The 21,595-nt window shown below is 45.1% G+C and overlaps 1 protein-coding gene across 4 annotated transcripts in view; it reads right to left on the bottom strand.

Annotated features, from left to right (window-relative positions):
• The window catches only part of Abcc1 (ATP binding cassette subfamily C member 1 (ABCC1 blood group)), a 122,682-nt gene that overhangs the window by 10,533 nt on the left and 90,554 nt on the right, over nucleotides 1–21,595 (bottom strand). For 3 of the 4 annotated variants that reach the window (XM_048433287.3, XM_085694515.2, XM_087910845.1), the window contains 6 exons: nucleotides 18,886–19,053; nucleotides 16,271–16,454; nucleotides 12,624–12,699; nucleotides 11,170–11,275; nucleotides 10,284–10,494; nucleotides 8,977–9,287 (listed from right to left, as the gene is read on the bottom strand). In XM_048433287.3, the coding sequence (XP_048289244.2) occupies nucleotides 8,977–9,287; nucleotides 10,284–10,494; nucleotides 11,170–11,275; nucleotides 12,624–12,699; nucleotides 16,271–16,454; nucleotides 18,886–19,053 (1,056 nt within the window). The remainder of the gene's footprint in view (nucleotides 1–8,976; nucleotides 9,288–10,283; nucleotides 10,495–11,169; nucleotides 11,276–12,623; nucleotides 12,700–16,270; nucleotides 16,455–18,885; nucleotides 19,054–21,595) is intronic. The other variant, XM_085694516.2, reaches the window with a different exon arrangement.

Below are 21,595 nucleotides of genomic sequence, written 5' to 3'. Positions count from 1 at the left end.
GTCTAATACTTTAGTTTCCATTCCCAAAACCACAAAATTAAGATAGTAGGTAGACAGACAGACAGATAGTGGAATATTCCTTTACACTGTGTGAATATATGTCACTGTGATTGGTTTAATAAAGAAGCTGACTGACAAATAGCTGGACAGGTAGAGGTTAGGCAGGACTGGCAGACAAAAAGAGAGCATGAGGAAGAAGAGGAGGAGCCTCGGGAGTCATGAGGAAAAGCAGAGGAAGTAGGAGATAAACTTGCTGTACTGAGAAAAGGTACTAAGCCACGTGACAGAGTGTAGATAAGAAATATGGGTTAATTTAAAATGTAAAAGTTAGCTAGTGACAACCCTGAGCCCCCCGAGTTTGTTATTGGCCAACTACTATCAACCAAGCATTTGCAATTAATAATAAACCTGTGTGGTTATTTGAGAATAGGCTGGCAGGAAAGAAAAGCTGCCTACAATAGACAGAACTGAGTATGATGAGCAGACCTCTCTCAGAGAAGGACAGTCACTGTGGGCACCTATAAATACGTCTATTTCAAAGTCACCTTTAATAATACACCTATTTGTGTGCTACACAAATACGGCTCTAACAGTGACTGGAGCATTGGTTAAAAGCCACCAAAAGGATCAAAGAAGCACACCTTTGAGTACAAGTGCGGAATTTTTCAGAGAGGATTAACTGAAGCCAGAAGACCTGCCCTGAATGTGAGAGCCACCATCTCATTCTGGGAGTCTGGATGAAGTCTGGATAAATAAAAAAGGAAGCTAGCACAAACATCTTCTGCTTCCTGACCATGCCACGCCCTCCCTACCAACATAAACAGACAGCACTAAAACTGTGAACAGAAGAAAATCACCTCCCTTAAATTGTTTAGGTCAGGTATTTTGCCATAATACTATAGAAATGAAAGTAGCTGTGGGGTGTCATTTCTATGGTACTATGGCAAAATACCTTCCACATGTGGGTACTGCTTGGTCATCAGGCCTGGCTTTTCTAGGGATCAAATTCATGTACTCATGCTTGTGAGGCAAGCACTGTACCCCTCAAGGGGTTCTGAGGTCATACCATTTCTAGTTTCTAGTGTTACACTATGCCTGTTTTGAACTGGAGCCTGCAGGAAGCTTTCCAGGCAGCATGAGCACATTTACCACATTTTGGTAAATGCAGTCAAGTAAACAGTGCCGATAAACAGAAAGCACTGATTTAAAGAAGTTACAAGGCAAGTCCAGAGATGGACTTTCACCCTTCAATTCCATCTTTCTTTATGGTAAGGTCAATGACCCGAAGTGTGATGGGGTCTAAGTATGAGACAGCAATACCAAGGTCCCCAGACCCTACGTGATGAGAATCCACATTCTGGTATTTTTACTTTTTTGTTTTGATTTTGAAACAAGGTTTGTTATGTAGCTTTGAACTTTCCGATGTGGGAGTCTCCTCTGTATGCTGTGAATATGGTTTATTATCATTGGTTTATAAAGAAGCTGCTTGGTTCCCTGCGAGCTCTGTGGAACCCTACCATACATCCTGTGCCCAAACTTGGGGGACAAAGGACATCCCTCAACATTTCTAGCTGCCAGAACAGTGTTTGTCTGCTAGCCTTCAATCCACCCTGCCCCCAACCCGCAGTTCCCTGCAAGCTTCCTGGAACCCTGCCATATATCCTGCATCCATACTTGGGAGACATAAGAGCAGCCAACAGGGAGCTTCCCTGCTAGCCCTCAATCCACCCCACCCCCAACCTGCCTTTCCCTGCAAGCTCCATGGAACCTTGCCAAACACAGCCTGCGCCAATACTGAGTGGACCTAAGAGACAGACATAGCAAGAATTGGATCAAGAAGCCAAGAGACTGCTGGCCACATTTGAAGGAAGAGATGGGTAGGTGCCAATGCAAGAATTTCTCCAACATCCTAAAAAAACAACATGGTAACACCAGAACCCAGCAGACACACAACAGGAAGACTTGATCACCCTAACCCAGAAGATGTAGAAGAAAACGACTTTAAACATAACCTTATGAAAATGTTAGAGACCTTTAAAGAGGAAGTGAAAAACTCCCTTAAAGAAATAGAGGAGAAGACAAACAGAAAGCTGGAAGAAATTAATAAATCCCTCAAAGAAAACCAAGAAAAAGCAATCAAACAGGTGAAGGAAACAGTTCAAGATCTGAAGACTGAAATAGACGCAATAAAGAAAACACAAACCGAGAGAATTTTGGATTTGGAAAATCTGGGTAAACGAACAGGAACTACAGAGACAAGTATAACCAACAGAATAAAAGAGATAGAAGAAAGAATCTTAGGCACTGAAGACACTATTAAGAAAATAGACTCATTGGTCAAAGAAAACACTAAATACAACAAATTCTTAACACAAAACATTCAGGAAATCTGAGACACCATAAAAAGACCAAACCTAAGAATAATAGAGGTAGATGAAGGAGAAAAACTCCAGCTCAAAGGCACAGAAAATATAGTCAACAAAATTATAGAAGAGAACTTTCCCAACCTATGGAAGAATACCCCTATGAAGGAACAAGAAGCCTACAGAACACCAAATAGACTGGCTCAAAAAAAAAAATCCTCTCATCATATAATATCATATAATAATCAAAACACAAAACATACAGAACAAAGAAAGAATATTAAGAGCTGCAAAGAAAAAAGGTCAAGTAACATATAAAGGTAAACCTAACAGAATTACATCTGACTTCTCAATGGAAACCATGAAAGCCAAAAGGTCTTGGATAGATGTGCTGCAGACACTAAGGGACCATAGATGCAAGCCTAGACTACTATACTCAGCAAAGCTTTCATTCACCATTGATGGAGAAAACAAAACATTCAATGACAAAAACAGATTTAAACAATGCATATCCACAAACCTAGCCTTACAGAAAGTATTAGACAGAAAAACCTCAACCCAAGGAAGCAAACTACACCCACAATAACACAAGACATCTGATAACCCCCCACCAGCATAACCCAAAGAAGGGAAACACACAAACACTACTCCCGAAAAATAACCGGAGTTAACAACCACTGCTCATTAATATCACTTAATATCAATGGACTCAATTCACCTATAAAAAGACACAGGCTAAGAGAATGGATATTAAAACAGGATGCACCATTCTGCTGTTCACAAGAACCACACCTCAACCTCAAAGATAGACACTTCCTCAGAGTAAAGGGTTAGGAAAAAGGTTTTTCAATCAAATGGACCTAAGAAACAAGTGGGGGTGGCTACCCTAATATCTAACAAAATTGATTTCAAACTGAAATAAATCAGAAGAGATGGAGAAGGAAACTTTGTACTCATAACAGGAACAATTCATCAAGATGGAGTCTCAATCCTGAATATATATGCTCCAATACAAGAGTACCCACATATGTAAAAGAAACATTACTAAAACTGAAATCACATATCAAACCCCACACACAAATAGTAGGAGATCTCAACACTCCTCTCTCACCCATGGACAGGTCAAACAGACAGAAAATTAACAGAGAAATAAGAGAACTAACATATGTAACAAATCAAATGGACTTAACAGACATCTATAGAACATTCCACCCAAACAAAAAGAATGTACCTTCTTCTCAGCACCTCATGGAACCTTCTCGAAAACTGATCACATTCTCGGTAACAAAGCAAACATCCACAGTTACAAAAAAAAACTGGAGTAACCACCTGTGTCTTATCAGATCACCATGGAGTAAAATTAGAATTTAACAACAATACTACTCCCAGAAAGCCTACAAACTCATGGAAACTGAACAGTCAACTACTGAACCACCCCTGGGTCAAGGAAGAAATAAAAGAAAGAAATTAAAACCTTCCTTGAATTCAATGAAAATAAAGGCACAACATATACAAACCTATGGGGCACTATGAAAGCAGAGCTAAGAGAAAAGTTCATAGCACTAAGTGCCCACATAAAGAAAGCAGAGAAAGCTCACATCAGTGACCTAACAGCATGCCTGAAAGCTCTAGAAAAAAAGCAGCAGACTCAACACAGGAGGAGTAGAAGACAGGAAATAATCAATTGAGGGCTGAAATCAACAAAATAGAAACACAGAAAACCATGCAAAGAATCAATGAAACAAAGAGCTGGTTCTTTGAGAAAAATCAACAAGATTGACAAACCCCTATCCAAACTAATCAAAAGGCAAAGAGAGAACATGCAAATTAACAAAATCAGAAATGAAAATGGGGACATAACAACAGATACGGAGGAATTCAGAGAATCATTAGGTCCTACTATAAAAAGCTGTACTCCACAAAATTGGAAAATGTAAAAGAAAGGGACATTTTTTAAGATAGATACCATACACCAAAATTAAATCAAGACCAGGTGAGCAATTTAAATAGATCTATAAGCCATGAAGAGATAGATGCTGTCATCAAAAACCTCCCAACCAAAAAAATCCAGGGCCAGATGGTTTTAGTGCAGAGTTCTACCAGAACTTTCAAGAAGAGCTAATACCTATACTCCTCAAAGTGTTCCACATAATAGAAACAGAAGGCTCATTGCCAAACTCTTTTTATGAAGCTAGTTACCATGATACCAAAACCGCACAAAGACTCAACCATGAAAGAGAATTATAGACCAATCTCACTCATGAACATTGATGCAAAAATACTCAATAAAATACTGGCAAACCGAATCCAAGAATAAATGGGAAAAATTATCCACTATGATCAAGTCGGCTTCATCCCAGAGACCCAAAGATGGTTCAACACATGAAAATCTGTCAACATAATCCACCATATAAACAAACTGAAAAATAAAAACTAAATGATCATTTCATTAGATACCGAAAAAAGACAACATCTCTTCATGATAAAGGTCTTGGAGAGGGCAGGGATACAAGGAACATACCTAAACATAATAAAGGCAATATACAGCAAGCCAACAGCTAACATCAAATTAAATGGGGAGAAACTCAAAGCGATTCCACTAAAATCAGGAACAAGACAAGGCTGTCTGCTCTCTCCATATCTCTTCAACATATTTCTTGAAGTTTTAGCAATAGCATAAGACAACATAAGGAGATCAAGGGGATTCAAATTGGAAAGGAAGACGTCAAATTTTTTGTTATTTGCAGATGATATGATAGTGTATACAAGTGACCCCAAAAACTCTACCAGAGAACTTCTACAGCTGATAAATATCTTCAGTGATGTGGCAGGATTCAAGATCAACTCAAAAAAAAAAAAAAATCAGTAGCCCTGCTATACACAAAGGATAAAGAAGCAGAGAGGGAAATCAGAGAAACTTCACCTTTCACAATAACCACAAATCACACAAAATATCTTGGGGTAACACTAACAAAGGATGTGAAAGACCTATTTGACAAGAACTTTAAGTCTTTGAAGAAAGAAACTGAAAAAGATACCAGAAAATGGAAAGATCTTCCATGTTCTTGGATAGGAAGGATCAACATAGTAAAAATGGCAATCTTACCAAAAGCAATCTATAGATTCAATGCAATCCCCATCAAAATCCCAACACAATTCTTCACAGACCTTGAAAGAACAATAATCAACTTCATATGGAAAAACCAAAAACCCAGGATAGCCAATAAAGGAATTTCCAGAAGCATCACCATCCTTGACATCAAGCTCTATTACAAAGCTACAGTAATGAAAACAGCTTGGTATTGGCATAAAAACAGAGAAGTCGACCAATGGAATCAAATCAAAGACCCAGATATTAATCCACACATCTACAAACACCTGATTTTTGACAAAGAAGCAAAATTATACAATGGAAAAAAAGAAAGCATCTTCAACAAATGGTGCTGGCATAACTGGATGTCAACATGTAGAAGAATGAAAATAGAGCCATATCTGTCGCCATGCACAAAACTCAAGTCCAAATTAAAGGATTAAAGACCTCAATATAAATCCGACCACACTGAACCTGATAGAGGAGAAAGTGGGAAGTAACCTTCAATGCACGGGCACAGGAGACCACTTCTTAAACATAACCCCAGTGGCACAGACAATAAGAACAACAATGAATAAATGGGACCTCTTGAAACACAGCAAAGGACACAGTCAAGAAGACAAAAAGGCCTACTGAACGGGGAAAAAATCTTCACCAACCCCACATCAGACAAAGGACTGATCTCCAAAATATATAAAGAACTCAAGAAATTAGACACTAAAATTCTAAATAACGAAATTAAAAAGTGGTGTATTGAACTAAACAGAATTCTCAACAGAAGAATTTCAAATGGCCAAAAGATACTTAAGGACATGTTAACTTCTTTGGCTATCAGGGAAATGCAAATCAAAACAACTATGAGATACCAACTCACTCCTGTCAGAATGGCTAAGATAAAAAACACTAATGATAGCTTATGCTGGAGAGGATGTGGAGTAAGAGGAACTCTCATCCATTGTTGGTGGGAATGCAAACTTGTGCAACCACTTTGGAAATCAGTGTGGCACTTTCTCAGAAAACTGGGTATCAACCTACCTCAGGATCCTTCAATACCACTCTTGGGAATATACCCAAGAGATTCCCAATCATACTACAAAAGCATTTGTTCAACTATGTTCATAGCAGCATTATTTGTAATAGCCAGAACCTGGAAACAACCTAGATGCCCCTCAACTGAAGAATGGATAAAGAAGGTGTGGCGCATCTACACATTAGAGTATTACTTAGTGATAAAAAGAAAATGACATCTTGAATTTTGATTGTAAATGGATGGAATTAGAAAACACTATCCTGAGTGAGGTAACCCAGACCCAAAAAAATGAATATGGTATGTACTCACTCATAAGTGGATACTAGTCATAAACAAAGGGCAACAAGCCTATAGTTCAGGATTCTAGAGAAGCTAAGTAATACGGTGAACCCAAAGGAAAGCATATATAGACCCACCTGAAAATTAGAATCATACAAAAATTTGGGAGCAGGGGGGAAGGAGGTAGAAGGAAGGGGAGAAGGGGAGGTGGAGGAGAACTTGAGGGAATGGGGTGGTCAAGATGGAGGAAGAACAGATACAAGAGCAAAGAAAGAGATATCTTGATTGAAGGAGCTATTACGGAGGTAGCAAGAAACCTGGCTCTAGAAAAATTCCCAAGAACCCACAGGGATGACCCCAGTTAAGACCCTAAGCAATAGAGGAGAGGGTGTCTAAACTGGCTTTACCCTGTAGTCAGACTGATGATTATCTTAAATATCACCATAGAACCTTTGTCCAACAACAGATGGGAACAGAAGCAATGACCCACATCAGAGCACTGTACTGAGCTCCCAAAATCCAGTTGAAGAGTGGAAGGAGTGAGAGTATGAGCAAGGAATTCAAGATCATGACGGGTTCATCCACTGGGACAGTTTACCTGAGCTAATGGTAGCTCACCAACTCCAACTAGACGGGGTGTCAACTATGAAGGGGGTTGACAGCTGGAGCAGACCGAGGGGCCACTGAAAGTGATACTGGGATTTGTCTCTATGGCATGTACTGGCTTCTTGGGATCCTATTCTCTTCAGATGTAAGCCTTGCTCAACCTAGATGTAGTAGAGAGGGCCTTGAACTTTCCACAGGGAGGGGTGCATGGCCCTCTCTTAAGACTGCAGGGGGGTGGGGTGGGAGGGTCAGTGGCGGGAGTGGGAGGGGAGTGGGAGGAGGGGAGGGAGTGGGAATTTGAATTGGTATTTTTTAAGTAATAAAACAAAAATAATAATAATAATAATAAAGAAGCTGCTTTGGCCTATGGCAGTACAGAATAGAGCTTGGTGGAAAAACTAAACTGAATGCAGGGAGAAAGAGTCAGGCAGACACCGTGTAGCTGCCGAAGAAGGACACCAGAACCTTTCCAGTAAGCCACAGCCTCATGACAATACATAGATTAATAGAAATGCATTAATTTAAGATACAAGAGCTAGGTGGAAATACACCTAAGCCTTCAGCCAAACAGTGTTGTAACTAACAGTTTTTGTGTGATTATTCAGGCCTGGGCAGCTGGAAAACAGAAGAAGAGTTCCTGACTATAACATTGCACATCCCTGTCTGAGTTCCCTGAGTGCTGGAGCGACAGCAGGAGCCACCGGGTGTTAGTTTACATTGCCATTACCCCCTCAACAATCTCAACAGCCAACTTTATGAATGAATGACTAGTCACATGCCTCAAAGCCACACAGACCTGGAGTTCCACTCTTGGCTCTGCCACCTGAGAAAGATGCTTCCTCTTTGAGTCTCTCTACCCTCTCACCTGTCACCTGGAAATGTAATCTAGGCAGAAACTGTCCAAGTAAGTACACATGTGCAAAAAAAAGGTGATTTCTCTACAAATGGGACAAGGCATGAACCAGAACAGCTGCCCTTCTCCCGAGGAAACTGGTTGTTGAAAACCACAATGTACCCAGTCCTTTCTTGCAAATAGCAGTCATACAACTCAGCTTGAGGACTGGATGATTTAAATGAGTACTTCTGATCCAACGGCCATATGTTCCCTCTTCTGTTCTGTTAATAATCTGTGTCTCAACTATAAATATGATGGACATGAAAGCTGAAATTTTGGCGAGCATTTTGGACCATGAGACCAACTTAAAGATTGAAGACTTACGTGAAGACAGCAAAGCAGAATTAAACAAAGAGGGGTGTTAGCAGCAGCAATAACAGCCTAAGGTGCTGCCCGACCCATATAGGGCCACACCAGTCTCGAAATGAGCTGTCTCCTAATGTGCTATATGCAGCAGCATTCATCCTGATGAGGCTGCTATTTTTCATGACTCCACTGTAGAATTCTGTTTTTCAGTCTATTAACAACTGACTTCACAGCTGTGAGCTTTCCCCTAATATAGAGCTCCAAAGAGTTAAACGGATAAGAATGTGCATTTGTCTCCTGCAAACAGAGCAGCCCTCTTAATTATTCACAAACAGAGCGAGTACTGTGTTCACACTCCCACCATCCCTCCAGGGATATGGCACACAAGGGAGCAACTGTGGTTCACCTGCACAAAGAAGTAGACAAGGCCCAAGGGTGGGATGACCACAGCGGCGATGGGTGTGGCCAGCAGGATGATAATGACAGCTCCAATGACGCTGAAGAGTGAGCCCATGAACATCTTGATAACCTGCGGGATCATGGAGTCCACTGTGTCCAGCTCCTTGGAGAAGCGGTTTACTAGGTTCCCACTGGGTGTGCGCTCAAAGAAGCTCATGGGTGAGCGCAGGACATTACGCAGCAAGTCCAGGTGTAGATGACGGGAAGCAAAGATGCCCCCAATGGACACAGCCATGGAGTAGCCAAATACTGAGACACCTAGGATGGCAACAGAGATGTGAGTGTAAGATACAGAAGTGTGGTCTGCTGGCTGGCCCTAGGTCTCTCAGCAAGTCAGTGATGGTTGCCCTCAGTCACCAGCCCTCACTGCGTACTACACACTGTGGTTGAGTTTCTGAAGAAATTTTCCTTTAACTTCAATGAACTAAAATTCAAATCACCTCCCATGACTGGAGGCTACTGTGCCAGACATCACAGCTCTTATAGCAGATACTGATGCTGTGAACCCAAGGAAACATCTTCTCTGTTCTTCGCTCTCTCTAAAATATAATATGAAGGCTGCTGCAGTCTCTGGCTCTGTGGTAGGCAGAAGTAGGTTATAGATGGAGAAACTCATGACATCCACACCTGATCATCTGACAGCTTATTCCAGAACTACCTCAGAGATCAGGAGACATCTGTGGTTCCTCCAAACAGCCCCTGGGCCACAGATTTCTTTTGGGAACTCTATCTGAGGCTTGTTCACCAAGAACAAGGGAAGGCAAACTAAAGTTGGCACTGCCAACCCTGTTCACCTGGGGGCCTCTGATGTCAATCAATGTGAGTCACCTCACCTGTATAATATGGACAGTGACATTCAAAACCACAACCAGTACTAAGTGCCTTCCTGGCAGCATGCCTGGACACAGGAAAGCTCACACACAAAAAGACTAACTTAACCACCCACATGAGTGCATCAGGGACACAGAAAGGACATGTGTGTACAAAGCAGTTTTATGAGCATCTAGATCACACACTGCCTGGCATAGCTTCAGAGTGAACTCCAGAGCTAGGCTGCTTCATTTGATGCCAACTCAGCCAGCAATCAGCTCTTTGAGCTGACAGGGGGGTGGGAGGCATGAATTCAGCAAGCATTCAGAGTTCACCATGTGGTATATTTTGTTCATGTACATCTGGCTCAGTTAAAAGTTGTAAATTCCATGAGGACTTGGGGTCTCAGTTAGGAAAGGACACATGAAGAAACCACAGCCATACCTTGTAAGATGCCCAAGGCCCCATAGACACTCAGTCGGTATGTTCTGTGCTCCTGAGTCCCATTGATAGTAGGGTGGTCATCTGTCCAGAGGCTCAGCCAATAATTAGAGGCCAGTGCAGACACATGGTTGCATAGGAAGAGGAAGATACTCAAGAAGGAGATGAAGAGGCCAATGGCCTTCATGTAGTCCCAGTACACTGACAGCTGCACCTAGGACCCGTAGAGTGTCAGCATGAGGTTTGCAGCTCCTGTGTGACTCTTTACAGCCCAGCTCACCCTCCTGGGTCTAGACCCTTGATACCCTGCTGCCCTGTTAATGATGTCAGACAGGAGTAGAAAAGCCAGACTTTCTGCCTCCCACAAGAGCTTCCAGCAAGCACTCAGGCTAATGCTCCATCATCACCCATAGAAACACATAAATAGAGAAGAGTCATAGGAGGCACAGAATGCCATCCAAGTGCCCAGGTGGGTGGGTACCAGGGGAGGTTCTCCCTGAGGAAGTGATGTTGAAGTGTTTACCAGCTATGAATGGAAACCAGGAAGGGGAGGGGGTGACCCACAGGTATAAACCCTGATATATGAGGGAGCTCAACACATTTGGGGAAGTGATGAGAAGATGGAGAAGTGGTTGCAGCCAGGCTATCTGTAGCCTGGGAGGTCCTATTCAATATTCTAGGCTGCTCATGGCCAAACAGTAATGAGCACAGACAGAGACTAGAGTACCAACATGGAGTCAGCAGCTCAGATCCAAACTCCAGCAAAAGTCACTTAATCTCTCTGGTTTGGGCATGGAAACTAAACATAGAGCCCTGGCAGACTTGCCATCCGATACATACACGCATTCCCATATGCCAAGCAAAGCACTCTGCACTGTGTCTCACTGACCTGCCCTGTCTGCGCCTTGTCCGCTTCCATCAGCTTCCATGTCTCCTCCTTGACTCCAGCCTTCTGCAGTTCGGCTGTGCTGCTGTGCTGCTGACCAGCATCCCCACTGTGGGAAAAAGAGCCACTGAGATGCCTGTTGTCAAGGAGGGTAGAATGTCAAAAAAAGAGCATTGGGGAGTGCCAGGACACACATGAATACACATATATACTTGTGCCCCTGAGGCACTCCCCAGAAGAATGTTTTTCCATGGAAAGAGATGTATATGTCAGGAATGGGGACTACTGAGGTACGTATGAAGAGCAATGGGCAGAAGGTGTGAGGGAACAAACTTTCATGTAAAGAAATGATCTGGGAGTGGAGGTGTAGCTCAGTTGGTAAAATGAAGCTCTGGGTTCCATCTAAAGCACAGCATAAACTAAGCACACACCTATAATCCCAGCATCAAAGAGGCAGAAACATGAGGATCAGGCATTCATGTTTATCCTTAGTTATCTGTTCAGTCCAAGGCCAGCCTGGGATTCACAAGACCCTGCTGTTGTGGAATATTAATTGAAGATGTGCTACACTTTTTTATGCTGTGGAACATTTATTTAACTCTGTGAAGCTATGTTACTTTGCCTGTCTAAAACACCTGATTTACCGGTATAACAAAGAGCTAAACAGCCAATAGTTGGGCAGGAGAAAGAATAGGCAGAGCTAGTAGGCAGAGAGAATAAATATAAGAAATCTGGGAAGATCGGAGAGCATTAAAAGGAGGAGAGGAGGATGCCAGGGGGTAGTCACCCAGACGCCTAACTAGACACAGAGTAAGAGAGAAATAAAAGATATACAGAAATAGAGAAAGGTAAAAGCCTAGACACAAAAGGTAGATGAGATAATTTAAGAAAAGCTGGCTAGTAACAAGCCAAGATAAGGCTGAGCATTCTTAAAAAAGAATAATCCTCTGTATTTATCTGTGAGTTGGGTGGCGGGACCCCAAAGAGTAAAGAGCACTGGTTCAAATCTAAGCTGGGCATCTCTAGAGCTGCCCAGCTGGTGAGTCTCCATCTGTTTCCTGTGAGATGGGAGCAGGCCAGCAGTGAATTGGAAGCCAGCAGACTACAGGCCAACAATGTGCCCAGCTCCCAGACCAGTGTGACTGGCCGTGATCATATACTGGCTCACAAAGCCCAACATAACCAGGCCCCATTCCAGGTACCCAAAGAAAGACATAGGTCAGTTTCAGAAGTAGGAACAAACAAATGAAAGGCAGGCCTGTGTGAATTATAGGTCAGTATTGGCTCCTTCCTGAGAAAGTTCTTGAAGGATGGAGATCAGGCAGGATGTGCACGTCTTCCAAATCCCTGAGACTATGGTGGATGGAATGGAGGTGCTACCTGTCTCTTCTGAATTCCCACAGGCAGAGATACAGGGCCAGGAGCAACGCAGGGTCAGACACCCTCCCCGTGCTTACCTCTGAGGGTGTTTCCCCCCTGGCACCAGCATCCCATTCTCCACGGGCTTTGACTCCTTCCCTGAACCACTGACACCTGGCAAAGACAGGAAGAGGGGAGAATGTGGTATCAAGAGCTGGGTATGGCCAAACAAAAGACCAGGAACCCAGCCACTCCCAGAGTGGACAACAGTGACTTTGGCTGCCAGGGAGCTTGAGAAGACAGAACCACATTGATCCAAGCTCCATCCACAGCTCAGTGTCCCAGGGAGGTATAGGGGTAAATGTCACCAGGAGCCACTTACCATTTACCCAGGGTAAATGGGTAAAATGGGTAAAAGGAAGTCTTGGGGAGATGCTGGAACCAACTTAAGGTGGGGAGACAGGGCCAAGTATGCTGGACTCTAAGCACCCAGTAGGGGGAGTCGTTTAACGTGAAATTCACACCCAGCTGCTGGGATTAGTACTGTAGCTTTTCTTTCCGACCACTAGAGAGCAGAACGATAATGAACAGCCAACAAGCAGAAGCAACCTGTCCCCAGGCCCATGAATGAGTAAACTATAAGTCTATAATACACTGCAGTACAATGAAGAATTATGCAGTCATGGAAGAAGGTGTGGCTGCAGTGCTGACAAGCCTTGAGAATACAAAACTCAAAGAAGTCAGAAAATACCATGTATTGCAGACATGGACAGTTCAGAGTGGACTAGTCCACAGAGAAGGAATACAAATACCAGTTGACACAAACCAATGGACATATGGTTGGTATTTGAATTATAGCCCAATGAAGGTTTTTGATTTTATGTCTCAAACTCCCAGTGATCCACCTGCCTGAGCCTCCCAAGTGCTGAGATTACAGGTGTGCATTACCACACTTAGCATCTTAATATCACATTTATTAAAAACTACTATGATATGGTGTGCATGGTAGAACATGTCGTTAATCCCAGCAAGAAAATGGATCTTTTTTGAGTTCAAGGCCTACCTAATATACACAGAGAGTTCCAAGCCATCCAGGACTACATAGCGAGACCCTGTCTCAACCTCTGTGACACCCTAATGCTGAGGGCCTCGCTCCTCCCACATGAGAAACCAGATGTGAATGGCCCTGCTGTTGCTACTTTGTGTCCTTAGATCAGATTTCTCTTCTCTGACATTTAAGGATTCGAGAGTTTCCCTGCTTGGCCAGGAGAGGTGCCTCAGAAGTTAAGAGCACTGACTTTGCAGAGCACCAGAGTTTGATTCTCAGCACCCACACGGTGGTTCACAACTGTCTTTAACTCCAGTTCCAGAGGATCTGACTCCTTCTTCTGGTCTCCTTCTGCACACAGTACTCATATCTACACTCAAGTTCACATATATACAAATACTTAAAACAAAAATGAGTAATAATAGAGTTCCCCACTAAATTTAGACTAAAATTCAAAACTACTCCAAGGCTCTCCTTGAAGGGTGAGCAGCTCACTGCCTCACTTCCTATCTCCTACCCTGATTCCCTTGCCTAATCTGATCTGTCCTCAACAGCCTAGTCCTGAGGCCTCTGCATATGCCTAGATAGTCTCTGGGTTGGCTTCTCCCCGTGTTTACCAGCCCCTCGGAGAGGCTCCCAGAACCTATGCTGAATCCTGACTGCATAAATCTGTCTTCTACCTCTACATTTTAAGGTCCACTAGAGAGGGATTTTCATGTTATCTTGTCCCTAAACCTGAACTGTGTATGTCCCCTCCCCCGTAAATTCCATGTGAAGCCCTCACCCCCAGCCTCAGACTGTGACAATGTCTGAGACAGAAATTATCCTAAGGTGAGTCACCCTGCAGTCAGGTGGCCCAACCTCCACTTTACTGTTTCTTTACAAAGAGCTGACTGTGAGCCAGGCATGGCGGTGCATGCCTAGAGCCCCAGCACTTTGCAAGAGGAACCCTGTGGGTGAAGGAGGGGTGAAGGATGTGAAGATGAAGAGAGGGACCTGAGGACACCACAGCCCCACACTCCACAGCCAACTTCCAGACTCAAAGCTCTGACACAGGAATTGCTTTCAGGGGAAGGAGTGTAGTACGGGCCTGCACTGGGTGGTTTTGTGAGTCAACTTGACACAAGTTGGAGTCATCAGAGGAGCGAGCCTCAGTTGAGAAAATTCTTCAGTGAGATCTAGCTGTAAAGCATTTTCTCAATTAGTGAGAAAACGGGGCCTATGGTGGGTGATGCCATCCCTGGGCTGCTGGCCCAGGTGGACTGCACAAGCCAGGGAAAGCAAGGCCCCTCCACGGCCTCTGCATCAGCTCCTGTCTCTGAGATCCTGCCCTGTTTGGGTTCCTGTCCTGACTTCCTTCAGAGATCAACAGCAATGCTGAAGTGCTTTTTGTTCCTGGTGTTTTGTCATAGCAATAGAAACCCTAACTAAGACAGGACCTGAGAAAGCATAACCACTTCACATACAGTAGGTGCTCCATAAATGCTCAAATGGCCAGGTAAATGGACAGCAAAAACATTTTTCTTAGTGACACCAAGGTCTCAGGCCAGCCCTTAGGACTGCAGGTTACCACCTGCAGGTTCCCCATTCACTGACTCTGATAAGAGTTTTACCCCTGGGAAACTGTGCAATGGGAGTGGCCCTACAGCTCCAAATGAGGGCCATGTTCTGAAGATCTGTCTGGAGATGTATAGGATAGCATGCATGTCCCAGAGGGGATCTGGCAAGATGGGGAATTGTCAAACAAGTTTCAGACATTTTACAATAGCTGTAACCAGACCAAAGGGGTGACTCTGTGGGCTACAGAGCAGGCATTAGCTGGCATCATCTTTGTCAACTGCGGCCACTGCTCCCCAGATGCAGCTAACCAGAGGGCCCTCTGAGAGCCTGTGTGACTAACAGAATAAGAGGCTACCTGAGAAGGCTGCAGATGGTCCCCAATTTGCTGGTCACTGAGGCTGCTGGAGTCTGGCACCTGCTTTCCAAGTCCCCCAGCAACCAAGTCTGCAGGGGCAGATTCAACTGGCCCATAAACCTTGTGCCAACAGCATAGGCTCAGGACAACAGGTGGGGTGCTATAACAGTCAGGTCTGCGGTGTCATGTGTCAGGGGAAACAATACAGCTATAGTTATTAAATACCCAGGATGTTCCATATACCTAAGACCACACTAATCACCAGTACATGCCAGGATGGTCCTGGATTGCTCTTTGGAGGTTGCAGGGATAGAGACACAGGTAGGAGGGTCTTACAGAGGGGCCCTGGACCACAAAGCTCTGAGGAACATGGCCACTATGACTGTTCACACTCTGCCTTAGGCCACTACCTATGAGCCTCATGCTTTTCTGAGCTACATCATGGTTGTCACTGGTACTCAGGCCCCTGGGAACAGAGAAAACTATAATTATTATTGTCCCCATTTTAGCCATTGAGGAGCCTAAAGTCCATAGGAGAAAGGACTTTACAGGAAGGACAGAGACTAATCTTGAGTTCACAAAGCCAATGCCCAACCCTGTGTACCTGGGTGTCAGGCAACCTGCAAGGTTAAGCAGGTCTATCCATTTGTTGGTCTCCCAAAGCCCAATGTGCTTGTCACCCAATAATCTCTTGAATTGCACCCCCAGGGCACAGATAAACCCTCCCATAAGCAGCTATGATGATCAGAGTCAGTTCCTGAAAGTCCCCCTGCCATCCTTACTGTCATCCTCTGAGGGCAGGTCCTGCTCAGCACTGGCATAGGTGCGCAGGAACTCGGCGAAGGCCCCATCCCGGTCTAGCAACTCCTGGTAGGAACCCATCTCTGATATCTTGCCGCCACTCATAACAATGATGATATCCACTTGGGGCAGGGAGCTGATGCCATGTGTGACCAGGATCCGTGTCTATGAGCAAAGCAGAGACCTAACCCCATTAGCACATGAAGGAAACTGTCACAGCCCTGTAGAGGCTGTAGGTATCTTGGATCTTGGGACCCGGTGGCATTGCTCAAGTTCAAAGGCTTTGGGGACACACACACACAACACATACACAATCAATCTCTGTCTCTGTCTCTGTCTCTGTCTCTGTCTCTCTCTCTCTCTCTCTCTCTCTCTCTCTCAGAAGGGCACACCCTGTGTCAGGCAGAAGCAGCAGGGGACAAAGTCTCCAGAGATGGAGACAAAGTGAACCACAGGCTAGAAGCAATGCTGGAGGGGGCGGTGTGCATAGAAGCGTAATTCAGAGAGCTGGGAAGAACCATTTGAATAGGAAACTCTAAGAGGGAGACAAACACCATCCAAGAGTGTAGACGAAGGAATTGTGAGGTCACCACACAAATCTGCATTTGACAGTCCCACTGTGCTTGCAGTGCTAAGAACTAAATTCAAGCCCTGTGCACTTGAAGCAGGCACTCTACCACTGGGCTACATCTCCATCCCTTGTCTTTTAAGACAAGTTCTTTCTATGTAAGCCAGGCTATTCCACCCCTCTGATCTCAGCCTCCCCAGCGCTGCGCTAACAGGTGTCTTCCACCATGCCTGACTCTCAGCCTCCCCAGCGCTGCGCTAACAGGTGTCCTCCACCATGCCTGACTCTCAGCCTCCCCAGCGCTGCGCTAACAGGTGTCTTCCACCATGCCTGACTCTCAGCCTCCCCAGCGCTGCGCTAACAGGTGTCTTCCACCATGCCTGACTCTCAGCCTCCCCAGCGCTGCGCTAACAGGTGTCCTCCACCATGCCTGACTCTCAGCCTCCCCAGCGCTGCGCTAACAGGTGTCTTCCACCATGCCCGACTCTGATGTTTGTGTTTTGCACAGTAACTTTCACTATCCTTCCACTCAAACCCACCACAAACCCAGTCTATGCTGCGCAGTTCTGCCTGTGCTGGCATGCTGAGCAAACACATGTGTACAGACTGTCAACAGATGAAGAGCCAGGTGGCAACTGCCATTCTTAGAAGTTGATGCGCACAGCATACCATCTCCAAAGGAAAGGGTAGGAATATCTGCTTTGGTTTTGCCGTTTTTCCTCAAACCTCAGCATTCCTTCCTACACACATTGCTACTTTATAATTAGTAAGAACCAGTATGTTCCTCCATCATTCTAAAAAAAAAAAAATCAAAACAAAACCCAAGATTACAGCTTCTGTATCCTCTCTGCCTAAGGCTGGCTGGGTCACCTTCCTGCTCCAAGCTCCATCCTCAGCCTCAGCCCTGCTTGCCATGGGGAAGGAATGTCAGCCTTACTGGAGGTCTGTGTGGTCTCATGAGAAAGAAAGGTCCTTTAACCAATGAGGCAATGAATTCAAGTGAGGCCAATAACTCATCCTACAAAGACCTGGTAAGATACCTGCTGTGGGGAGCTGGCATATGGTTTAGTTCATAAAGTGTTTGCCACACAAGAACCTGAATTTGATCCCAAGAATCCATGTGAAAAAGGCAGACATAGTGGTAGACCCCTGTAGTTGTGTTACCAGGCAAGCAGAGACAGGAGGATCTTTTGGGGTAGCATAGTTTAATCAGTGAGCTCTAGGTTCAGGAAGAGACCTTGTCTTAAAGAACAAGGTGCCTGAGTAAGGACACCCATGGTTGACTTCTGGTCTCTACCTGCATACATACATACATGCACACCAGTACATACTGGTTTGTGTGTCAACTTGACACAAGCTGGAGTCATCAGAAAAGAAGGAGCCTCAGTTGAGGAAAGGCCTCCATGAGATCCAGCTGTAAGACGTTTTCTCAATTAGTGACCAATCGGTGAGGGCCCAGACCATGGTGGGTGGTGCCATCCCGGGGCTGGCACCAAGTTCTGTAAGAAAGCAGGTTGGCCAGGCAATGCTGGTGCATGCCTTTAATTTCAGCACTAGGGAGGTAGAGGCAGCCAGACCTCTGTAAGTTCAAGACCAGTCAGGTCTACAAAATAAGTTCCAGGACAATTAGAGCTGTTACACAGAGAAAGAGAAACCACCCTATCTTGAAAAATCTGAGAGAGAGAGAGAGAGAGAGAGAGAGAGAGAGAGAGAGAGAGAGAGAGAGAGAACAGGCTGAGTAAAACATGGCCTCTGCATCAGCTCCTGCTTCCGGGATCCTGCCCTGTTTGAGTTCCTGTCCTGGCTTCCTTCAGTGATGAATAACAATGCTGAATGTAACCCAAATAAACCTTTTCCTCTCCAACTTGCTTTTTAGCCATGGTGTTTGGTTACAGCAACAGAAACCCTAACTAAAACACATACATACTATACACACACACACACAAAGCATGAAAGCAAGCCCAAGAATCGAGGACTTGTCCAGAGCCGCACTGCCAATTAACTTAAGTCCTGGCCCTGGGAGAGTACCTTGTTCTTCAGTAGGCCCATGGGACCAACCACCTTCTCAAAGATGTGCTTCCCAACATGTGCATCCACAGCCGAGAGGGGGTCGTCGAAGAGGTAGATGTCGGAGTTACAGTACACAGCTCGGGCCAGGCTCACACGCTGCTTCTGGCCCCCTGACAGGTTCACACCCTAGGAAGACAGTGAGGAGGGTGGGCATCTTGGGATCCCTGAACAATCCTTAGGGACCCCAGAACCACACAAAACAAGAGTGGAGACAGAAGAGCTGATGAGTGGGGTGTCTGACCCCCGACAAGTGGACAGAGAAAGGAAGCAGACAGTTGTGTCTGTTGGCACAGGTCTATCAGCCCAGCTACTCAGATGCTGAGGCAGGAGGATGGCAAGTTCAAGACCAACCTAGGCAACATCTTAAGTGAAACATAAAAAGAGCGCGGAGGATGCAGCTCAGACCAAGTGTCCGGTTGCACAATGGTCTGGGTCTGGTCTCCAGTACCACAAGAAAGAGGAGATGGTGGCAGCTCATGACAGCTCCAGACCCACCAGCCTACAGAAGCATCTGTAGAAGACAGTGGGTGTGGCACTGCAGCTGACGTCACTGCTGTTGCTGTTCGCTTCACTCTGAGCAGCCACACAGAAAAGCTGGCTGCAGCCAGAATGCCCAGCCAGTACTCCACTCACAGAGGAGTGTTCAACACTGAGCAGCAGCAGACCACAACAGGTAACCGCCACCAAGGCCACGTGACATCTACTGAATAAACTGCCCAAACCTGTAAAGATGGACTCTCCCTTCCTGTGCAGAGGCTAGCCCTGGGCCTGCCCAGACACACTCCCTTCCTGTGCTGAGGCTGTGCTAGGGATGAAGCTCAGGGCCTTTGCACACACTAAACAAGTGCTCTACCACTAAGCCACACTGCTAGGCATTTTTCGCATTTTACTTTCAGATGGGGTCTTGCTAAACTCACGATTCTCTTGCCTCAGCTTCCTGCATGCTGGGATGATGGGTCCAGCTACAAAGGTCCCTTCCAATGCCCTCTGGACACAGCTTACTGACCTGAAGACAGATGTAGTAACCAAGATTAGTCAATTCTTGACTCCCTCCATACTTTGCCACTAGAGCTGGAGGGGGATTGTGGCAGAAATTACTGCCGGCCTGGCACCAGAGGGTTAGCAAGGAACTCCCACTGGTCCATATCTGGCCTAGCTCTGGAGTAGGCACACAGCTCTAATCCATCCTAAATGTTACAGACACCTTTTGTTGTCCTATGTGAATCCTGTCTGAGAGTTTCCAATGGATACAAAGTCAAAGCAAAACTTGGTTTAGAAGGAACCCGGAAAACTGTGGTACCTCATGAATCAGGCATTTGCACCTGGCATTGTATTTTTGGAAACTTCATTTGGCTTGTTTTGATATAAGAAAATCTACTAGCTAAAGTGTAAATACAGGGAAAACAAAGATGCTGGGAGGCAAAGGGTAAGGCTTCAGTTCACAGAGACTGAGCCCACTGCAGCTTCGGAGGTTAAGTTTGTTCTCATGTGTCTCTGACCTCGTGAACCCACACAGCACGCTGAGTTATCCACAGGGAACAGTCAGGCGTCTCTGAGTACTAGATCTCAGCATTTATAAAATGAAACAAGGCTGCCTACCCACCCAGCCTGTCCTGGAGACCCTGGCAATCCTGCCTTGGATCCCACACAATATTTAGACCCTTCAGTTTAGTTAACACCTCCAACCTATCAACCCAAGGGCCCGTTGACCCAAAGAATCTCCAGATTTACAGCAAATAAAAGACATCATGCATCAAATAAACAAGTTGGTGGATGGATCCTTGGCTGGAGATTGGGAGCACACAAATTCAGCTCTCCCAAGAGGTCCCTGTCACTATGAGTGACTGCAATCCTAGCACATACAAAGACAACCACCTGCACAGGAACTGGGAGGCACACCTAAGGCCCTCTTCAAAAGTGATAGTGGAACAGGTGACAAGAGACTTAAGAAGCTCTGTCTCTGCTATGTGACTCAGTCACAGGCAAGTCCCCTAGCCTCTCTGAGTCTCCCTTTCGTCAGCCGTCAGATGACTTAAAAATGTGCAGATGACTTAAGTTAAAAATGTTAGCATGGCAGCAGAGTGAAGAAGTGGGTGTCAGCTAGTCCAGAGCTTTCTGCATTATCACTCACAGACACACCTCCGAGGTGCACTGTATGACTGACATGGGAGTCACTACTAGTGTCTTGTGCTGTGGTGGGACAGTATGTGGCAAAAGTACAGCACACCTTTTTTTTTTAATTATTATTCTCTTGGACTATGAATCACCATTTGAGAGGCTCAGACCACAGCACCAAGAGCCAGACGGTATAGACATGATGTAGGAGGGTCATCTGTTTATGTGTTACTTTCATTGGTTAATAAAAAGACTGCCTTGGCCTTTGATAGGACAGCAGCTTAGACAGGCGGAGTAGACAGAACAGAATGCTGGGAGAAAGAAGCAGAGTCAGAGAGCTGCCTGCCATGAAGCTGCCAGGTCAGACATGCTGAATCTTTCCCGGTAAGCCACGACCTCGTGGTGAGATACAGATTATTAGAAATGGATTGAATTAATATGTGAGAGTTAGCCAATAAGAGGCTGGAGGTAATGAGCCAGGCAGTGTTTAAAAGAATACAGTTACCATGTAATTTTTTCAGGTAAAGCTAGCCGGGCAGGCAGTGGGAAGTGG

This window comes from Myodes glareolus, chromosome 9, assembly GCF_982192425.1.
Source record: "Myodes glareolus chromosome 9, mMyoGla1.1, whole genome shotgun sequence".
In the NCBI taxonomy this organism is placed as follows: Eukaryota; Metazoa; Chordata; class Mammalia; order Rodentia; family Cricetidae; genus Myodes; species Myodes glareolus.
The sequence above is the reverse complement of the archived record's forward strand: the minus strand, read 5'-3'. Positions and strand labels throughout refer to the sequence as shown.